The 22,074-nt window shown below is 36.7% G+C and overlaps 1 protein-coding gene across 1 annotated transcript in view; it reads right to left on the reverse strand.

Annotated features, from left to right (window-relative positions):
- LOC122814378 (zinc finger protein 91-like) overlaps positions 1 to 19,064 on the reverse strand; it is a 316,216-nt gene extending 297,152 nt beyond the window's left edge. The window contains exon 1 of the mRNA XM_044086962.1: positions 18,639 to 19,064. Coding sequence (XP_043942897.1) covers positions 18,639 to 18,881 — 243 coding nt within the window. The 5' untranslated portion in view covers positions 18,882 to 19,064. The remainder of the gene's footprint in view (positions 1 to 18,638) is intronic.
- Between the last annotated feature and the right edge of the window lie 3,010 nt (positions 19,065 to 22,074).

Below are 22,074 nucleotides of genomic sequence, written 5' to 3' on the forward strand. Positions count from 1 at the left end.
GGGAGTAAAAGCTCTTTCAGATTTATACATGATTTAAAGATAGCTCCCATTTGCAACACTGTGCACATTAGCCAGAGCTGTAGATAATTATAAACTGCTGTGTGGCTGCACAACTACTGGAAACTAAAAAATAATGTGACCCACAAACTTTTGAAATGGCCTGCGATGGAATATTTCACTCTACTGTTGGATTTTCCTTTCCTCCTCATAATGTTCATGACATCTACACTTCACCATGACGAGCTAAGGACACCAAGATGGATTGACATAAGGAATAAGATATTATTAGTCTACATTTAGTCATATCATGTTATACAAAAAAATCTCTGTACTAATATGTCTAATTCATAGGTTTTGTATAAACCAGGTAAAGACTTACAATCAGCACTGCTGACTCAACTGAAGGTGCCTAAATCAATCTCAATAATATATGACAGGTGGCCAGGCTCACTACTTATGTGCTGGAATAAAATTCCATCCCATATTATACTGACAGTTAGCCTTAGTGTATTTAAGAAGGCAATCAAACAGTAATGGACTAGTCTTAGCATTGATAACCTTAATTTCAGATTAAGTTATGTCGGTGTGTGTGTGTGTGTGTGTGTGTGTGTGTGTGTGTGTGTGTGTGTGTGTGTGTGTGTGTACTTTCAGGAGAATTAAACTTCCATTATTTGAAGATGCACGTATGCTTGTGTGTTTGTTTTAAGTTAATGGATTATGGGGGGTGTTCGGGGGTTGTTTTTTTGTTTGAGGATTTTCATGAAAACAAAAACTATTTTAAAATGTGATACAGGTTCAAATGGAGATAACAAGAAGGAACTGTGTAATAGATAAAAATTAAAAAACAAAAAAAAGTAAGGTTCCACTATTCTACTAATCAACTTCTTTAATGTTTTAATTTTACGCGCTTTCATCCATGAATACTGGATTTCATCAGAAAATCGCTTGGTTTCATTGTTAACTGATTTTATTAAGGAATGTCAATTACTGCAAAACGTGTTTTTAAAAAGAAGTTATCCATTAGCTTTGATCAATTCAATAATGCAAGAGATTATAAATAAACGAAAAAGAGGTATTTACATTCCTTTATTATCGAATACCTTACATACCTCAATTAACAGAAGAAAGAATGGTTAACGATAGCTATACAGGACTTCACCAAGGAAATATTTACGTAATATCAATAAAGATCAGCTCATTTAATAATAATGGCAATAATTATGATGCAGCTTTTATAACTACATATTCAATAGACACTACATGTATTTTTAATATTATAGAAAGAATTGGGCAATCATTGATATTAATGAAGAAATGGTAAAAAAAAGTTAGGTAAAAACCTTGTATTATATACCAAAAGACAAAAAGGGTTAACATTTTCAAAATACATTTGAAAATTTAGATGCAAGAAAAATAATAAAACTGAATACAATATGTTGAAATGCGGAAGCTGTAAATATTGTCAATACATACAGAGCATAATGTTATAGCAGCAAATCAGTTAGTAAGTACATCAGGTAGATTTAACTGTAATTCACAAGGAGTTGTGTACTTAGTTAATTGTCAAATATATTCTTCATTTTCCATGGTGGTACAGCGGAAGCATTGTTACTTCACAGCAAGAGGTTTTCTTGTTCGATTCTCGACTGGAGTGCCTTCTGTGTGGAGTCTGCATGTCCTCCCCGTGGTCGAGTGGCCTCCGAAAGACATGCGTGAATGGGTGTGCCTTCGCTGAAGGTTGGGTGTCGGGCTGGCAACTCGGCACTATAAAAATCTACTGGCAATCATTAGCAGACCAGAGTTCTGCTGTGGCGACCCCTAACCGGGAAAAGCCGAAAAGACAAACAACAACAACTCTTCATTTTACATGGGCAAAACGGAATATAAATTTAGACAAGGGATATATGAGCATCTGTATAAAATTAAAACAAAAAAAAAACACAAATGCATTACATAAACATGTACAAGAACATCCTACCCACAATTTTATTTTTAGCATACTGGAACAAGTTAAATATAACCCAATGGGTGGACCCTGGAAATGAATTTTGGAACATTGTGAACTTAAATGGCAAATAAGGTTAAATGCTACTATGTCACTGGGGCTTAATGAAATAACTGATTGCCCGTCTATAGAAAATTAAATCTTATCAAAAGTGAAATCAAGGCTTATATTTAAATGCATTGTTTGTATATACTGTTTTATATATATATATATATATATATATATATATATATATATATATATATATATATATGTATGTATATATTTTTAACTTGACATTTGTACAGGGAATGTATTTTATTTGTTGATAGGGTAACATTTGACCACTTCATCATTTATTTAAACCTTGTAACTTGTATGTAGTAATTTTCTGATGAAGTCCAGTGTTTGTGGATGAAAGTGCTTAAAATTCAACTCCAGAGAGTTAGGGGGCCTGCCACTGATCAAGTGTACTCATCTGTGCAATCCAAGGAATCTGCTGCATTCTGCTAACCATAAGTACTTTATATTGTATTTTGCACTTTTAAACTGTATTTTTGCTATAGTGCTGATTTTTTAAAAACTGTTCATGCTGATTTGTTGCACTTTTAGTCTGTTATAGCATAGACTAGATTGCTACCTGCTGACTTTGGTTCTGTTTGTTAAATTGAGCACTAAACCAGGCTATCTTTTGGAGAGGGCCCCCCCCCCTGCAACCTTCTGGCAGGAGAGTGCAGTTAGGACTCATCTAATTGAAGGTTGCTGGCACAGGGCTCAGTTTTGAGCTTTTTTACTGGTTAAAAGTTTTAATTCAGTTTGCTCATTGTTACAAAATAAGCCCCACATTTGTACAGGTTTGCACTTGTTTTAGTACAGCTCCACAGAGTTAGTCAATAAGCCTCTGCTCTGCTGTATTCATCTGCTTACGCATAGCACACCTCCATGCACCATATTGGAACAGGCTACCAGTTCACATCAAACAAAGCCCCTCTATGACCCTGTTTAAGTGTAGCCTGGATGACTGGATGAGAAAACCATAAATTCCTGCCAGGGATTTCACCTATGGCTCTCCTAGATACAGGAAGTCATTGCTAAGATCTCGAGTTTAGGCAGGATCCTTTATATTCCTCTAGTATTATAGGTTCATAGGTTGATAGGTGAGTATTAGGCTAATGGCCCTGGAGCCAACACACGCTTAAGCCCAAGAACATACCCATTTGTCCTGTTGCCAGATGTTAGTTCCTTGTACCCCTATTGAGCAAGGCTGTTGAAATGATCCTTGGGGTGAATTTCCTGCTACCCATCCACTCATCAAGATTTTTCTTGAAGATGGCCAGTGAGGTGCTCTGCTTGACATGAATGGGGAGTTTATACCAGAGTATGGGTAGTCTCTGGGTTAGGAACCTGTCCCTCCAGCAGGTTCTGTTTATTGTGGTGATGAGGTTAAGGTCCTTGGACTGTGTGGTGTGGCAGGATTCAGTCTTTTTCAGATGAAACATATCTAGTAACACTAGGTCTGACATGGCTTTGTATGCCAAGCAGAGAGACTGAGTATAGCTGTAGTTTTTTCAGTCTGTTTGTGTAGGGCAAGTGTCCTAGAATCCTCTTTGTGAGGAATTTCTGTGGCCTGTCCAATTGTTGCAGGTGTCTAGTGAGGTACATGCCAAATGGGGCATTGTACTCTATAATGGGTCGAATGAGGGATGAGTAGAGAGGAATTATGACCTCCTTCTTCCTAGATGAGAAACCCTTTGTAATGAGGTGTGCCACTTAGAAGGACTTCTAACTACAGTGGCCACATGGTTGTCAAAGGAGAGGTTGCTATCTACTTGTGTCCCTAGATCTCTTATCATATCCTGGGAGTTGAGAGGGCTACTGTCGAAGTGGTAGTTCATGGGCACCAAGTTTTTCCTGAAGGGGATCACGATGATGCACTTTTTGGCATTTAGCTTAAGACCATGGTTCTGACACCAGTCGATGGTGTCAGTGAGGCCTTTTTGTAGGATGTCAATGTTAGCTTGAGAGTCAATAATGGCTCCCAGTTTGCAGTCATCTGCACACTTAGTCAACCAGAGTCCTTTGGTTTTGGCCTGAACTTCAAAGTATATACCAAACAGGAGAGGACTCAGGACCGATCCTTGTGGGACGCCACTTGTGACTGCCTGGTAGTCGGATTTGGAGTCCACTACTTTCACCATGTGGGTTCTGTCCATGAGTCATTTGGCTACCCATCTTATGATGTAGGGGTTGATGCCTAGTCTGTCAATGATTCCTTAGTGAGGGAATAGTGTTGAAGGCTTTGGCCAGATCAAGGTAGGCTGTATGGACTCCCTTGCCTTCATCCACCGCTCTGGTGACAGATTCGAATAAGTCTATCAGGTTGAGCAGACATGATCTACCTTTCACAAACCCAAACTGTGAGGGATCCAGGGTTTGAATGTTACTTATATCCTTATTTATGAGGTCCATAATGATGTGCTCCATGGCCTTACAGATAAGGCTTGTCAGGCTGATGGGGTGGTAGTTTCCTGGGACAGTACTCGCTCCCCCTTTGTGGAATGAAATGACTGTAGCGGTGCGCCATTCGGTGGGGACAAAGCATGAAGTGAGGCTGTGGTTGAACAGGGCACTCAGGTGAGGTGCCATTTCCCTTTGTAATTTGTGTAGCATGCAGCCAGGTATAGTATCAGGTCCCATGGAGGCTGTATTTTTTGGCTTTGGATAGTGCGACTTCTACCTCAGCAGCCATGATATTATGGATTTGGCATTCCATGGGTATTGAGATGGGCCCTTTTGGGGGGTGAGGGGGGTAAAGTTTGCACTAAACCTGTCTGCCAAGATGTTGGCAATATCTGTTGGTTCGGTATAAGTGGTGCCGTTGTGCAGTAGCTCAGAGCACCCCTGCATATTGTTATGTAGGTTCTTGACGTAACTAAAGAATGTCTTCTGGTTATCTTTAGCATCTGTTGCAATTTTGTTGTCATAACTAGCTCTGGAGGCTTTAAATAAGGGATCTCAGTTTTTTGCTGAGAATTTTTCCAGTCTTGGGGCTTAGCCCTTTTCTGCAACAGTTTTTTCTTCTGTTGTAAAGTTAGTTATTGGCAGGGGACCACCAGATTGGCTTCCTTTTTTGGAGGACATGACCTTGATTCTTTTAGGGATGGCCTGATCCATGCACTTGTATAGATGCTCATACAGCATCTTGGTGTATGACTCTGTGGCCATGCATCCTTTCCCTGTTTGCATGGGTGACATGAAGTTTGACACTTCTGTCTTTAGAAGCGCAAAATTGGCTTTGGAAAAATTTTTGACTGTAGTATCCTTCATCGGGGTGTGAGTGGGATTTGGAAATCGACTGTGATTAACTTATGGTTAGATCTGACCAGGGAGGGGTTGATCACTGATGTAGAGCAGAGGTCCCCCATGTTTGTGATGACCACATTGAGAATGTTTCTGCCTCTGGTGGGGGTGAGAATGAGTTGGACCAGGGCGTTGGAATTAATGAATTCCAGAAATCGTTGGGCAAATGAATTGGAGCAGGAATAATTTTCCCCGCTAATGGAGGGGTAGTTAAAGTCTCTCAGTATGAGGGTATTAGGCTGAACCCTAAGGCTTTCCAGAGTGTTCAGGAAAGTGGAGTGGGAGTCTTGTGACATAGTGGGAGATCTATAGCAGGCTACAACCTGGATTGCCATTTTATCCAGTGTTAGTTGTACCTGAAGAATCTCTGATGCATTATGTTGGGCAACCAGTTTGGAGGTGTGCGTGTTCGTTATGAAGATGGATATGCCACCTCCTGTGGGGCTTCGGACCACACCTACTTTGGGGCTTCTGTCAAGGTTTGGGGTTGGAAGGTGTGACATGCTGTGTAGCCTGGTAGTGCTGGGGTGCTCTCTGGAGCCTTGAACCAGGTCTCTGTTACTGCACAGAGGTCGATGTTCTCCAGTTTTAGGAGTGACTTGAGTGAGTGCATTTTGAGATTTAGGCTTCTAGCATTGAGTAGCATTACCCTCAGCTTGCATTTGTTTACAATTGTTATGGTGGTAATTTTGTCTTCAGGGCATTGTCTAAAAAAGGCACTATATGGGGTGGCACACACAGCTAGGCATATAAACACCTTAGGGTCAATAGCCCAGGAACCACCTATGAACTTACAAAGGAGCTGATTGGTGGAACAGCAGAACTTTTTTTATTTTTTGGGGTTTTAGTTGGAGCAATCATCTGTGTTTACTGTATAAAGATCTGCTAAACATTAGTATGTAACACAAAAACTGGAAATAGACATATAAAAAAAAACCTGTCATATACAACAGGTGGGAATAACTTATTTTCATAATGACTACACTATATTATATATATATTACAGAGAGAGAGGGACACAAACTTGGAAGGAAATGAGCATGTGAATTTGATAAATAAAGGATTTCAGGAGGGATATTCAGCAGAGTATAAGGGCAAAGGAAAAGGAGAGTACTTATACTAACTGTTATAGGAGCTCCAAAGGTGACAGAAGAGGAAAAAAGATAGCAATGGTAGATTTGTGCTAGTAAGGGCCTACTTCCAAGAGCGAAGCCTTTAGCTGGCATGTATTTATATTCCACCTAAAACTGCTGCTATGGAGCTTAAGAAAATTTGGGGAGAAATAATCAGTTTTCAGCAGGGAATACTGCTTATAAGTAGTGAGTGGAGTTTGATTTGCAACAGTGAAGATTTATCTGGGGAAATAGAAGGGGGAAATTATATAAAAGAGGTTAGATTTTTGAAGAAACTTATGAAAATATTTGGCATGGAAGACATGAATTCAGTAGTAGGAACTTAAGAGAATTTACATATTACTCCTCAAGGTACAATAACTGAGCTAGACTAGACAGTAATTATATTTCACAGGAACATGTACATTTAATTGAAAGCTTCAACACACATCCAATAGCTATTTCAGGTCATAAGCCAATAGTTACTTCATTAAAAATGTAATGTAATGAAGTATAAATGTGACAATGATGATTCTCCACCTACCTTGTTAAAAAGAGAGGAATGGGTAGTGGAAATTATTCAAATTAAGGGAAGACAGAAATTTCTTCAGTAGTTAGTGGGATGAAATGAACGTGGAGTTTTAGAATAGAGCAGAAATAAAAGAAAAATAGATGTGGTTGAGAAGTAACAGCAATTATTTAGACGGGCAGACAAAGGTTAAAGTATTACAGAATAAGGGGAATCTCACAGGACAATAAGTGCTAAAGAGAAAATAAGGGAGTATCTGGATAATATGCATGACTTTAGAAAGACTGCTGTTAAACAACTGTCTTTTGATAACAACTCCAGAGGACAAAAACTTTTAGTATAATGATTTAAGCAACAGAAAGTGGAAGAAGGTGTTGCCAAACTTAGGGAGCCTATAACAAGAAAAATAACCAGAGAACCTATAGCGGTATTAGAGATATTTTGGAAATTGTATGAAAATTTGTATAATGCAGAGCAATGTGGAAATCGAGAAAGAGCAGAAATGGAACTATTCTTGAAAGACTTAAGTATACCATGGTTAGAGGTGTGGAAATTGAGAAAGAGCAGAAATGGAACTATTCTTGAAAGACTTAAGTATACCATGGCTAGAGGTGTGGAAATCGAGAAAGAGCAGAAATGGAACTATTCTTGAAAGACTTAAGTATACCATGGTTAGAGGTACAGGAAGCTCAACAATTATCAGCTACGGTAGGAGGACAAAAAAAAATCAATTTGCTTGAATGTCTCCAGGAACAGATGGCATTCCTGTGGAAGGGAAGAAAGTGATAAAGATCTGAAAGGTTTTAACAGTATTTTAAAAGGAATGGACACACTAGCATCCTGGAAGAAAGCTATAGTGGCAGTAACACATAAATACAGTAAAGATCCATCAGACCCAGCTTCATATAGACCCAATTCAATTTTAGACCATGATTACAAAGTGTTTATGTCTATAACAGCTAAAAGAATGGCAAAGGTGCTGCTAAAATTGATAGATATGGATCAATGTGGTTTTGTGGAGGGGAAGCAAACATTTGACAACTTTAATAAAACAATGATGACCCAGTGGAAAGCACAGTGTAATAAAATACTACTATTGTTGTGTCCTGACACAGAGAAAGCTAAAACTTCATGAGTAGGGCAATGGAAGCATTTGTATTCCCTAATACAATAATAAGATTAATTAGGAGAATACATGTGATCAGAGGCAAAAAGTAAAGTAGGAGGACTCCTTTACTGCAGGAGTATCCTCTTTCCCCTTTGTTATTTGCTTTATATTTCGAACTATTGGCAAAGAAAAATAGGAACGCACAAATTCAAGGATTTAACTGGTATGGTAATCAAGAAGACAGCTTTGTTTGCAGACAATAACATTTTGTACCGGATACAACTGGAAAAGGACATTTTGGTGTTGTAGAACATCTTGAAATAGTTTCAAGTCTTTTTGGAATATAAAATGAATAAAGATAAAACAAAGGCTATAGCTGAAAACTATGTACTCACACATGAACTGGGCCAGCAATACCCATATTTATGGGGACAAGATAAAATGAAGTATTTAGGAGCATGGATTAAAAAGATGTACGGATGTACTGATGGATGGATGGATGGATGGATGGATGGATGGATGGATGGATGGATGGATGGATTAAAAAGAATTCTTTTTATGGCAGCTAATGATGATAATTGGAAAGAATCTAAAAATACTACAAAAACTAAGAAACCAGAAACACTTGATTATGGATATGGATAGCAAGATACAAGCACTGAAAATGTTTTTAGTCCCTTGCTTTATATACAGGTCAGGCATATTTTTGTCAACTAGAGGAAAAGTTATGGACACTAATTAATAAATAAAGGATTTTATCTGGGAGGGGAAGAGGGCAAGGGTCAAGTGGTATAAGCTGATCCTTCCAATAGAACAAGGTAGTTTAGGATTACTTGATTTGAAAGTGTATTTTACAGCTACACAGCTAAGGCTCATATACGTAATACAAGCAGAAAGCTAATTCATAGTGGAAAGGGATGATGATTAACCGGGGAGTGGGGGATGAGATTCAACAAATAAAAGAGAGAGTGGGATCTTGGATACAGATCTTTAAGGAGAATAACTACAAATCACACAGACTATTATATTCATCAATTAGCAGAAATGATTCTAAGAACTAATCCAACATGAGAATGGAGAATAAAGAAAGGAGATTTTACTGACAGAAATGACTGCACTTGGGAGTAAACAGAATAGGCAAGGGGGGCTGCAATTTACTGGAGAAAACTGACAAAGGAACCAAGGTATTGGGAGCAAATAACTAGAGAGGGGAAGGTAACAGGATGTGAAGAAGACAAGAAGACAACTGAACTGCAAGCTAGAGGGATTGATATAGGCGTATAGGCAAAGGGATAGGGGACTCCTAAGTAAAAGGCCTGCACTGGTAGTGTATTAAACTGAATCAAGAACAAAAGCTGTTGTTAAAAAGGTATAATTAGTACAGCATATAAAATAGTGCACAAGAACTATAGGAATCAATCATAGGAGGTTAGAAAAGATAGGGAAGAGAGACTGGATAAGTAATTCAAAAAGAAACAAGGGAAGGGCATCTGTATGGCTCCCACATATAAAACAAGTCTATAATATTTAGGATTTTTCCATGGAAGTTTTTGCATAGTTACTGTTATACCTCAAGCAGACTCCAAATATTTTTTCCTCAAGATGATGGCAAATGTTGGAGGTGTGATGGAGAAGAGACAGAGTTAATTGGGAACATATGTTCTGGGGGTGTAATGAGTTGCTAGGCTTTAAAAATTTCCTATGAATACTCTGTCAGAAATATTGGGTGAGCAACTGAGTGTAACTAAGGAAATTATTTTTTATTTTGAGCTTGGATACAGGTTCTGAATTGCCTAGAGATAGTAAGGCCTTGATAAGTTTACTCTGGTGGCTGTCAAAAATTCACTTACAAAAAACTGGAAATGAAAGTCTAAACCAACTATATCTGAAGTAATGAATATTGCAACAGAGACAAAAGAATGGGAAGTGGGATCTTTAGAAAAGGGTAAGAACAAATTGCACAGAAAAAAATTGAAACTGTGGAAACAATGCATGCAGAACAATGTTCTGGAGGAGTGAGGTTTAAGAGAAGGCAGGAATTGATCAATTTATGCAATGTTGAATTGATGATGAATATATAAAATAATATATGGTTTGCTTTCTTTTACATAAATGTAGTTTGCTTATGTCATGTGATAATTCAATACAGGTGTTAAAAAAAAAAACGTTGATGGAATAATTTTTTCTCTGTTAGTGTAAATTACTTAAGAATACAAACCATGATAAGGGACCACCACATGACATGAAAGCAATGAAAACATATCATCCACCTGTTATTTTATATTGCCCATTTTACACGTGCGTATAAACTAATCATACTTAAAGTAATCATCTCTATAAAGTCATCTCCTGTTAACACACATATATATAAAAAAAAAATATATATATATATATATATATATATAGATATAGATATAATATCTATATATATATTATATACATATATATATATATATATATGTATATATTTTATATATATATATATATATATATATATATACATATATATATATATATATATATATATATATATATATATATATATATATATATATATATATATATATATATATATATATATATATATATATATATATATATATATATATATATATATATATATATATATATATATATATATATATATATATATATATATATATATATATATATATATATATATATATATATATATATATATATATATATATAATATATATATATATATATATGAGAGAGAGAGAGGCCTATATTTTTTTACCTTCCACACTACCTTCCAAGGACTTGTCCAATGGTTTTGCTACTTTCACACAGCTTTCTCATTTGTTCCACTGGGGATCAGAACCAGACATCACTGGACTTGGAGAAAGCCCTGTGTTCAGTTTGTTTCTGCCTGGGAAGTCCTATCCACGCATTCACTCCCCTTATAATGAGAGGCACATGGTAAGGATTAGGTGAGGTTTAAGTCCTTAGTGATGGCCTACTCATCCTTCATACAGGCAATGCACTAACTGACGACTGCTGACAGAATCAGAGGAGGACACATGCATGTTCCTACTGACGCCTCCCCTTTTCCTTTGCTCTAAAAAGCAAAGCTCCATGTTAATAGTATGAGTCAAACCCAGCCATTACAGGCAAGTATATGCTTAGTCCTTGCTGGATGTCACCAGTGATGTGGGCCTAGTAGCATTCCTCTTGCCAAGGATGAGCAAGCTGGTATCTGCCATGATCTTCTTCCGCCCCTGCCTGGGCCCTTAAGACACCTATGTCACTAATCGAACATGGATCACCTGGACTACAGCCACTGGTTTGTCCCTCTATGTCATGGACAAGGGTGTTGGCATATAGTCCTGACCAAAAAATTAGAAGTTAATCTGTGAAGTAGTCTCAAGTAAAGCTATTTGGATAAAACACTATAAATACATTCTGCCTAACACAAACAGAGGTCTTTAAGAGTCACTTGTAGCTGTAAAGAATAAATTGTGTTCCATGGTGCTGGCTATTGTTTTTTGAACATTACTGAATTTTTTTTTTGCCATTGCACCAGCCCTGCGTGGGAGGTTTGTTGTGGTGTTTCCTGTTCCTGTATCTCGCTGGGGGCTTCTGACTGAACACATGGATATATGTTCGATTAATATTGTGTGAAGAGTTTAGTTTGGTGAGGTGTTCCTGTTTGTCAACTTATATATTTTTTCATCTTTAAACCAAACACGACGGTGGGACTTACAATTATATAGTGTTGTTTGAACGGTTAACTTCTGGCTGTGAAAGTGGACAATACGTAAAGCAGTCGCCATTTGTGTGATGCGGAATGCAGTATCTCTATGAAGATTAATTTTTCGTGGATGAGACTAAACATTTGGAATCTACAAACAGAACGACTTTCTATATCACAGCATTTTATTACAACCAGGTTTTCTGGATATATTTTTTGGCTGTTGGACTAGTTTCATGTGTGAAGTCTGTGATGGTGTTTCCTGTTTCCCGTTTTTGCCGAGGACTCTAAAAGGAATACATGGACTTATGTTTGGATAAATAGTGTGGACTGTTTCACAGTTTGGTGAAGTTTAAAAAAATTTTAAAGTAATTTGATGTAGGGTCTTACTTACATTCATTTAGCACTATTGAGCAGACAATCTTAGTTTGCGAAAGGGGATAGTGTTCATAGCTGTCGTCATTGTGCAACGCATTGTTCAATATTTTCAAGAAACATTTTTGTTTTTTGTAATGAAACCATTTGTTGAGTTCATTGTTTAGTTTGCGAAAGGGGATAGTATTTGAAGTGGCCGCTTACCAATATTTCGGACGTTTATATTATTGTAAGAACAAATTTTGTTTTTGGAATATGTTTGTTTTTTTAGGAATTCATATTTGGTTTTGATCAGTCTAATTCCTCCCAATAACATGTCAATATGTATTTGGTTTTGATATTTAGGTTTATGTAACATCACAGCCACAGCTGCCATTATATATATTTTTATTTAAGTGAATTGGCTTTACATATATTTTTGAGGCCATCAGTGGTTAAAAGGGCTATGCACCTTGGATGATTCTGGGCCCAAACGTAACCGGCAGCTAAGAGTTTTATGGGATATCTGACGATGCCGGGACGTTTATTGTCAGTTATCCAAACTACCATAGTTAGTTTTCTTTGAAACAATACTTTGTATAAATATACTGTGAGTTTTATCATACTAATTTCATTTTAGCGACGCTGGACGTTTATTGTACATGTGGAATAATATCAGTTAGCTTGTGGATGGGGCCACTTTATTTGGTTTATCAATGTAAGGAGGTTGGTGCTATAGTTTTTTAGCCGCTAGATGGTCGATGTATATATTGGGGGGATTGATTTTTTATGTATTGACAGCTTGGGTTCTGAGGTTGGTAAACTGATTTTTCATTTAAAGATTTGACATAACATTGAATGGAAATGGATCTGACAACCATTTTGAAGGGTTTGTCCCAAGACAAAGATGATGTTCAAATTTTTGGAATTCACAAGGAGGGTATTTCTCCCAATAATGAGAGGGCTAAGGACACGGGGGATCATTGTAAGGAGTTATTTTTCAAAATAACTAAAAGTATGTCACAACTTAGAAGTAATGTTTGGCATCTTAAGTTATTTAAAGCCTATAAGGCTAGAAACATTACTCCTAGGGGTCTTAGAATTAAACTTCAACCATTTGTGAATGGTCCGAATGAACAGTTAAATGATGAATGGGTTAAGGCTCAACATACAGCAACTATGTTATTTGTAGATATTCTCATTTCTTTTTATGAAAGAAGTATTGATGCCAATACTAAACAGGTCAATACATTATGTGACAATATTAAACCCTTTGAGGGACAGATGATATATAAATCTTGTTTAACTAAACTTTCCAAGGATTTATTGGTATTGGAACAAGGTTTAAAAGATAAAAAGATACACAAATTTCAAAGAGATGTCACAGATTATGCAGAAGGAAAGCCCTTTGGCATCAAAAAATATGTTAGATTTAGAGAAGGGGAGTCCTTACCCACAAAATTTAGAAAAAAAGTGACCCAGGTCTATATTAAAAAGATCAAAGACTGATTTTAGCAGTACCTCAGGGGAGGAATCTTCAACTACCGAGCATGAACATGTGTCCAGTCAGGAGTCCCCAGCATATAAGAGAACAAAAAACATGGACTGCCCTTTAGGATTAAGAGACACGGGGGGGGTAGAAAACACAAACATAGACACAGTAAAGAATTTAGAAATGTTATTGGATGTTCTGACTCAGAAATAGATGCATATTCAAATGTTCACAACATTTCATCTGGGTCTTTGAACGATACACAATTAAAAATACTCAATAAAGGGCTATCCTTTGTTCTGGGTTTTTTTGTTAACGAATACAGTTTTGTACAAGGTGTTTTGACCTTTTGCAGATCACTTAATTTAATATTGTTCTTTCAAAATACAGATAACTCACAAAGATCTACTGGTTTTCGGTTTCATAAATCCACTTTTCAGCCACCGATGGATAAATATGTGGCAATTTTTCAAGAAAAGGTGAATAAGGATATACATTTTAAACAGGAAGAGACATCCATGTTAAATAATAATTTATCTGATTTAGAAATCCAGGCCATTGAGAGTTTAAGGACTAACCCAAACATTGTCATTACTTCAGCGGACAAAGGGGGCGCTGTAGTTATAATGGATTCAGAACAGTATATGGCTGAGGCATACGCTCAACTCAATAATAACCAACATTATATGCAGATGCCTTTAGATCCTACTGACATGTTTAAAAAACAAATTGATGAATTTTTGGAAGAAGCGGTTGAGGTAGGAATTATTGACAAGAATACTAAGATGCAATTAACAGTGGCCAATCCAAGTAAACAAATTTTTTATTTGTTGCCAAAAATTCACAAGGATTTATTTAATCCTCCAGGTAGACCTATAGTTTCAGGTCGAGGATCACTAACAGAACCACTTTCAGAATTTCTGACTCTACATATCAAGCCTTTATTAACATTAGTTAGATCTAGGTTAAAAGACACTACAGAGTTTTTACAAATCATCACAGATTCCCAATAAGAGCCCTGTTGGTTAATGTGCACACTTGACGTCAAGTCATTATATACCAATATCCCACATTGGGCTGGGCTGCAGACAGTAGAATATTGGTTGAAAAGAAGCAATCTTTATCCACCTGGTTTGAATACCCTAATTATTTGTATGGTGGAGCATGTATTAACTAAAAATGTGTTTTATTTTCATCAACAATGCTATCTGCAGGTTCAAGGTACAGCCATGGGGGCTTCTTTTGCCCCTGTATATGCTGACCTCTTTATGGGATATTTAGAAGAATATCTCATTTATGACAAATCTCATAATATATATATATATATATATATATATATATATATATATATATATATATATGTTTGTATAGGAATTGGATATATGGCGAAGGTACCTAGATGATTGTTGGCTTATTTGGAGATGTGATCAAGAATATTTGTCAGAATTTGTTCAATATCTTAATGACAATGTTTGGGGGATTGAATTTACTCTCAATGTGCAATACCATCAAATCCAATATTTGGATGTTTGTGTGAACAGAAACAATGACCACACTTTATACACAAAAGTCTTTAGAAAATATCCTCAATACAATATGTTACTGGATGCTAGCAGTTTACATCCCAAACATATTTTTGCAAAAAATCCCCAAGTCCCAATTTTTAAGAATTAAAAGGATTTGTTCCAATAAGGACAATTATGAATTTTTTCAGCAGGATCTTAAGAGATTTCTTGCTCAGGGATATAAATATGGGGATGTAGTTTCAGCCTCCAAATGGGTGCAACAGTTTAATTGTGAGAATTTATTAAAATATAAGGATAAGAATATCTCTACTGTGACACCTATTAGATTTATTACAACTCGGCAGAAAAATTAATGTTATCAAAAGAGTAATCAATAATAATTGGAACATTTTGATGACGAATCCAAAGCTTACTGATATTCTGCCCCAAGAATGTTTGTTTTCTTATAGGAGAGGTCGTACATTAGGCTCTTACTTAAATTGGTATAAGAAAGGTAGAAATCAAAATGTTGGAGGTATACAACGTACATTATCAGGAATCAAATTAAAGGGTTGTTTCCCTTGTGGTCACTGTTCTTTTTGTGTTCATATTAACAAGTCTAAAGAATTTTCTAGTAAAAATGTTACAAAAATTTATGATATCAGATGTTTTGGTACCTGTGGAACCAGTTGGGTTATCTATTTGGTGACCTGTTCCTGTTTAGCTTTTTATATAGGTCAAACTTCGAGACCATTCAGAATCAGGATATCTGAACATTTGAGTAATGTTAGAAATAAATGTTGTACTAGGGCTTTATATAAACATACTTTGATGCATACTAATGCCAAATTCTATTTTCAGATTACTGATGTTGGTAGGGGGGATTATAGTGATAAACCTGGTTGCCATGATTTGTTGAATCACAAAGAAAAAGCATGGATTATTAGACTAGGTGGATTGTTTTATCCAGGTCTAAATGAACATTTATAAAAACTTGTATGAATAACAACAAAATATGTGGTCCTATATACTGGATGATTGTGTTCCCTTACCAATTTTTATATATGTAAAAACTGGAGGTATATACCAGCTTATGTTGCAATGGTAAAATGCAGCTTTAAATGAACTCTCACCAATTTGCATAATTAATGAGTTTTTTTGACTATATATAGTCAGTGAATGGAAGGTTATGGTATCACTGAAGAACACTATATGCCGAAACCAGTATGATTTTGTATTCACACTTTTTACTGTAAAGAATAAATTGTGTTCCATGGTGCTGGCTATCATTTTTTGAACATTACTGAAGTTTTTTTTGGCCGTTGCACCAGCCCTGCGTGCAAGCTTTGTTGTGGTGTTTCCTTCACTAGAGTTGCCAGGTATGAAGAAACACTCATAGCAAACGAGATCTGACTATTGCTATCTGATTCCACCCTTTCCCATTAGCCTCTGCCCTGATGTCCAGTTAAACTGATGGTAACTCACAGTCTGTGCCCAATAAACTGAAAAAAATGCAACTTAATCTGCATTAGTGTCTATTTCCATACTGTTTGGTGCAGACCATGCACCAATCTGTTGTCTTCCTCTAACTACAGATAATCAATCAACATCACAGAAATGATGTAGTCTTCAGAACTCTATGCAGTAATCTAGCTGAGACCTTACAAATTGGCTCCACACAGGGGGCAATAACATTTGCAGCGGTTACGTACAATGCTTTTACTTAAAAAAAAAAATAATAATTGGTGATAATGATATACCAATTGCTTTTAAATAAATAAATAACTACATAGGTCATTGTAAGAGTATGTCCTTGAACAGGACATCCTATCAGAAGCTCACTCTAATGCCACTGAACCGCTTTTGCAGAAGGCTTTTTGCGCTGCAATTCTAATACGGGAGTGATGCCTCCTACCTCACTGTTACTTATTTATAGTAATTCTAAAATGTCTATAAAACAGACGAGGAAGAACACTTGTCAAGGTAGTGTTGCTAAGTTACAGAATGACACAAATTTTATATAGGCATTTGATGGCACAAGACGTCAGTAAGAATTGCCATAAATTTGTGTTTTCTACTGCTGAGGACAATTATGCGAGTACTCCGTTAGCTGTTCTTACTGCCCCATACCACAGCTTATTTATCTTTGTGAAATCTCATATGAACACCTGGGTCTTTGTTGTCATTTTCTTTTACATTTGGTTACCAGGTAGTGCACTAATCACAATGAACCATTTGCAGGTACTGCCCCAGGAGACAGGGAGAATAGACAGGCAGTAAGCTTTACATATCAAAAGCAGAACACAACAGTATCTGCTGACACTACTGTTTTCTCTCCTACAGTGTACCATTTTCCATGCTTCCCCTCCTGGATGCATTCGTTTACATTTCTGTGCACTAAACCCAAGCAGTCAGGCTTTAGACCATTCTGCCAGCCTTGCAAGCTAGTTTAGCATCTTTCAAAAATGTCTTGCTCATTGTTCCAGTTTAATAACTTCACATTGATAAAAAAAAAAACAAATGTTTACTTCAGTCCTCAATGTTTTTTATAAGGACATTAAAACAGACCGACCCCAGTACTGACATAACTGGAAGCTACAACTTGTCCCATATGTTTCTCAAAATGAGATTCATTAGTCTTTCTAATTCGTTCACTAAAAAGTTACGTGGGGTCACATCATTACTAAAGCAGGCTGTGTCTACAGCCCTGTTCTACCATCCTGGTTATCTAGTCAAAGAAGTGCACTGCATTTCTCTCGTATTTGAGAGTGAGAGAGAGAGAGAAACACCTAGGCAATGAAGGAAGTTTCACATTTAGTACTATCTTGGAAATGCCTAGAAATTTCTAACTTCTTTTGCAACAAAACAGTTGAATAAAAAGACAGACTTTCAGCAACACCCACTTACATTTCTTTTGCAGACTGAACCAGATGCTCATTTAAACTAGTAAAAGAAAATGCTTTAATACAGTGATGTTATTACCCCCCGGAACAAAAGGATCAAATATCAGGGCAAAGCAAGCTTGTTTTCATTTCAGGACCTGCTTCACTTTCCCTGCACTGTTATGAAAGACTGAAACTAAGAACTTTATGCAGATTTCAGGTCTACAGTATTACTTCAGTGGTTGTCAGCAATTTTTTTTCTACAAAACTAAATGACGATGATCTCTTCAACTACTTAAAGTCCTTCAGTATTCAAACATGTGACAGTTTTGTTAAAAATATAACTTGCCCTCTACCCAGTGAGGCTTCATTCCCAAAATGGCCCCTTAAAATTTTCCTGCTATCTGATCTATAAACCAGCTAGTAGCAGACCTCTGTGCTGAAAAAAAGCCTTTGTTACTACTTGGACCAAGAGTTTTTTTTCTTTCTCTCTCTCATGGGCAAAAATATGACTACAAAACCCACAACAGTATTTTTCAATATGGATTTTATACAGGGAACCTGTTACTTAATTATTCATCACGGAGTGTCCCTTACCTTATACACACTGATTGCCTCATGCAAGTGCACAAAACCATGGCTGGAGTGTTTGGGAACACACAGGACACAGATAAAGGACTCATCCTCCTGGCAGAATAGCTCCAGTCTCCGTCGGTGCTCCCCACAGCACTGTTCCATTTTCCTATTTGCAGCACACAAATTCTGCATTGCTTCTTTGTCCTTGCAATCCATATCCTGCCTTGTGTGCCCCAGTTTCACTCTCTCAGATCTTCGAACCATTATCAGCCAAGTTGTTTCACTGTATACCTTTGGCAGGAAGTTCCTGTCTACATTAAGGCAGCAGAGTTTTGTTGCATCAAACAGTGTTAATGCAGGGCCTGCAGACCCAGTCCTGTCCTTACAAACAAGAATCACTGCGATGCCAGATGAGGTAAGCAAATAAACTGCTGCGTGTAATCAACACTGTGATATTGGAAACTGTTTTTTTTTTTTTTTTTTTTTTTTTAATGAGCACAGGAAGTAGAAAGCCTAGAGAAGGTACCACCTCCATTTAAAGGGGAAACATCCAGATAGCTTGCTTATTATCCCATGCTGGAAAAATATGCATTACTAAGCAAACTATCTAGATATGACATCTTTAAATTGGGGGGGGGGGGGACTTTTCCACACATTCCATTTTCTCTGCTATAAAAAAAAGCCAGTTACCGTTATCATGAGATTGGTTGCACAAAGCAGTTTATTTCTCAGTTATCTTGCAATCACAGTCATTCTGGTTTGTGGACAACAATTCTGCAGGTCCTGAGTTATGGTAGGATTTGAGACAACAAATCCTCCGTTCCCAAAATGTAAATAGGTGCTTCTTACCAAGAAGAACACAGTATGTCAACTTCTGGGTGATAATGTCTCAAAAGACCTCAAAGACTGAAGCAGAGACATAGAAGGCAAGAAACATTCTGCAGGGAGAAATAAGAAGCACAGAATTGTTGAGTTGTAAATGAGAGAAAATAGCAGTGCTGTCTGAAGCACAGGCTGGAGTCTTGTCAGGATGATGAATTCCTTATTGGTGTTTGTTTCTAAACATTCCAGACACAATGTTGTGTTCCTGCATGAGACAATCACTATCTATAAACTAAGGGGCACTTCATGATGAATTACACTAAAGTAACAGGTTTCATGTACTGAATGCACGTTTGTTTGTTTTTTTTTTCACTGAAATTTCAGCCTTGGAAGTGCATATGGTATTGTTAGTTAATTTATGTTAATTGGTAGCTAATGATAATTTGTTTTTCATTTGCAAAGTTGTAAAGTTTACAGCATAAAAATTGTCGACCTTTAAAGTTGTAGTGATATGGCACCCCCTGCATTTCAGAACAGAAAAAGAGAAAGCTGTTCCCTTTTATCTATCTATCTATCTATCTATCTATCTATCTATCTATCTATCTATCTATCTATCTATCCATCCATCTATTTGTTGACTGGGTTTAGAAATGTACTGCTAGCTGCTTTATAGATGAGATAGTGGGAAAAGCTCAGGGCTATTTTATGGAAACAGTCTTTATTGTTAGAGGTAACCCAAGACATTTGGATTTTTAACAGGAAAGCTAATGAAATGGCTTAAGAGGGTGAACCTGATGACACCCAGTGTTGATAGCAGTCAGGCTGCCAAGCAGCAAGCTCAACAGTAAACAATTAATGAGACGGTGATCAGTGCAAGCCCCATGAACAGTACACCCAAAACTACTGTGTAATTCTTTAAACATTTGAACATTTTCTCATAATACATGTTTAAATGTATTATGAGTACCTCTGCCCACAAACACTGTAACATAAACAAGATTCCATGATTTACAAGCATTAAATACACTAAAACACTGAAACTATAGTTACTAAGATAAGCATTTACTTCATGTGTCTCCATTTTTGATATGTTATATAGTTACTAAGATAAGCATTTACTTCATGTGTCTCCATTTTTGATATGTTATATAGATAATGCATTGCAGTGGTGGTGCTGCGGTAGCGTTGTTGCCTCACAGTAAGACGCTATCCAGTTCGATTCTCAGCTGGAGCGTCTTCTGCGTGGAGACATGCATGAATGGGTGTACCTTCGTTGAAGGTTGTGCATCAGGCCTGGCAAGCCGGTACGTAAAAATCAACTGCCAATCATTAGCGGACCGGAGTTCCGCTGTGGCGACCCCTAACCGGGAAACGCCGAAAGACACAAACAAATATAGATAATGCATTAATGTCATACCTTCATTTATAGAGTCATACATATACCAATGCCATGAAATCCTATGCCCAGTGCCTTCTCTAGGACCACACTCCCTTCTCCTGAAGGACCATACCAGTCATCCCCAGAGTAAATTTGCAGACGCCCATCTAATTAGTTAATTATTTTTTTTTAAAATAACTCATAGCCCCACCTTATATTTCATTACATATCATAACTTATACTGGTGATCTACCAGTCCAAATGGATAGATGATAAAATCAGCAAGCAAAGGACAGTAGTATTACTGGAACTGAATTCATCCTCAAGTCTTGGTGACTACCTTCAAGGGTGGACCCTGTTTTTACAAAATTTCACCAAGGATGCATTTATACATGCTGTATTTTATATAGCATATATCATGGACAGAAGTAGGTTAAAATATAAAAAAAGACAGAGGGGTGTACAAGTCCCAGGATAAAAAAGTGCCTGAGCCTGGTATGTGCACTGGTGACAGAACTGGAAAAAATGATGATGTAGAATCCTCAATACATGGAAACATTCCAATAATGGGGTTAGGCCAGGCTCAGGGTGAGGATGCCCTCCTGTTTTAGAAGGAAGTAGTAGTCCACATAAAACACAAAAACTGTCAGGCCAACAAAAAAACCGCAAAGATGACAAAGTGGACTATTGAGGATTAGAAATAAATTAGGTATTGTTACTATTATGCAAGAAGTCCAGAATTTGCAGATAGAAGATTTACAAAAAATTAAGAGACAAATTAAAGGAAAGAAAAATACTTGCACACAAAAAAATTGTCGAAAGTTTCAAATGCAAATTTTGTTCTTTAATACAACAGATTAATGAAAAACATATATTATATAACATATACGGGTCCTAAGGGAGTTGATAGTTTTTCCTATATAGAACCCTGGACATTCTGTGGATAGGGCTAAATAAACAACCCCCTTACTATTACAGTTGTATTTCTTATCTAATACGTGTTTACCATAATTAGGAATGGTAACCTCCTTGGTTTCTAACCCATATTTACATTGTGCACAATATCCACACTTATTCATTCTACCCTTGGTTCTTGTATAAAGCATATTTTTTTATGTTAACATTTTTTTTGTAAGTAATCCGAGGGCGTGTACCTACAATATTTGAGTATCCAGATTCAATCATAAAGACCCCCAGTGCCTTTTTACAATTTCACCTCCCTTAGGACTCGTGTGTACTAACACTATTATCATATTT

The sequence above is a fragment of the Protopterus annectens genome, chromosome 10.part0, assembly GCF_019279795.1.
Source record: "Protopterus annectens isolate FY-2018-M chromosome 10.part0, PAN1.0, whole genome shotgun sequence".
In the NCBI taxonomy this organism is placed as follows: domain Eukaryota; kingdom Metazoa; phylum Chordata; order Ceratodontiformes; family Protopteridae; genus Protopterus; species Protopterus annectens.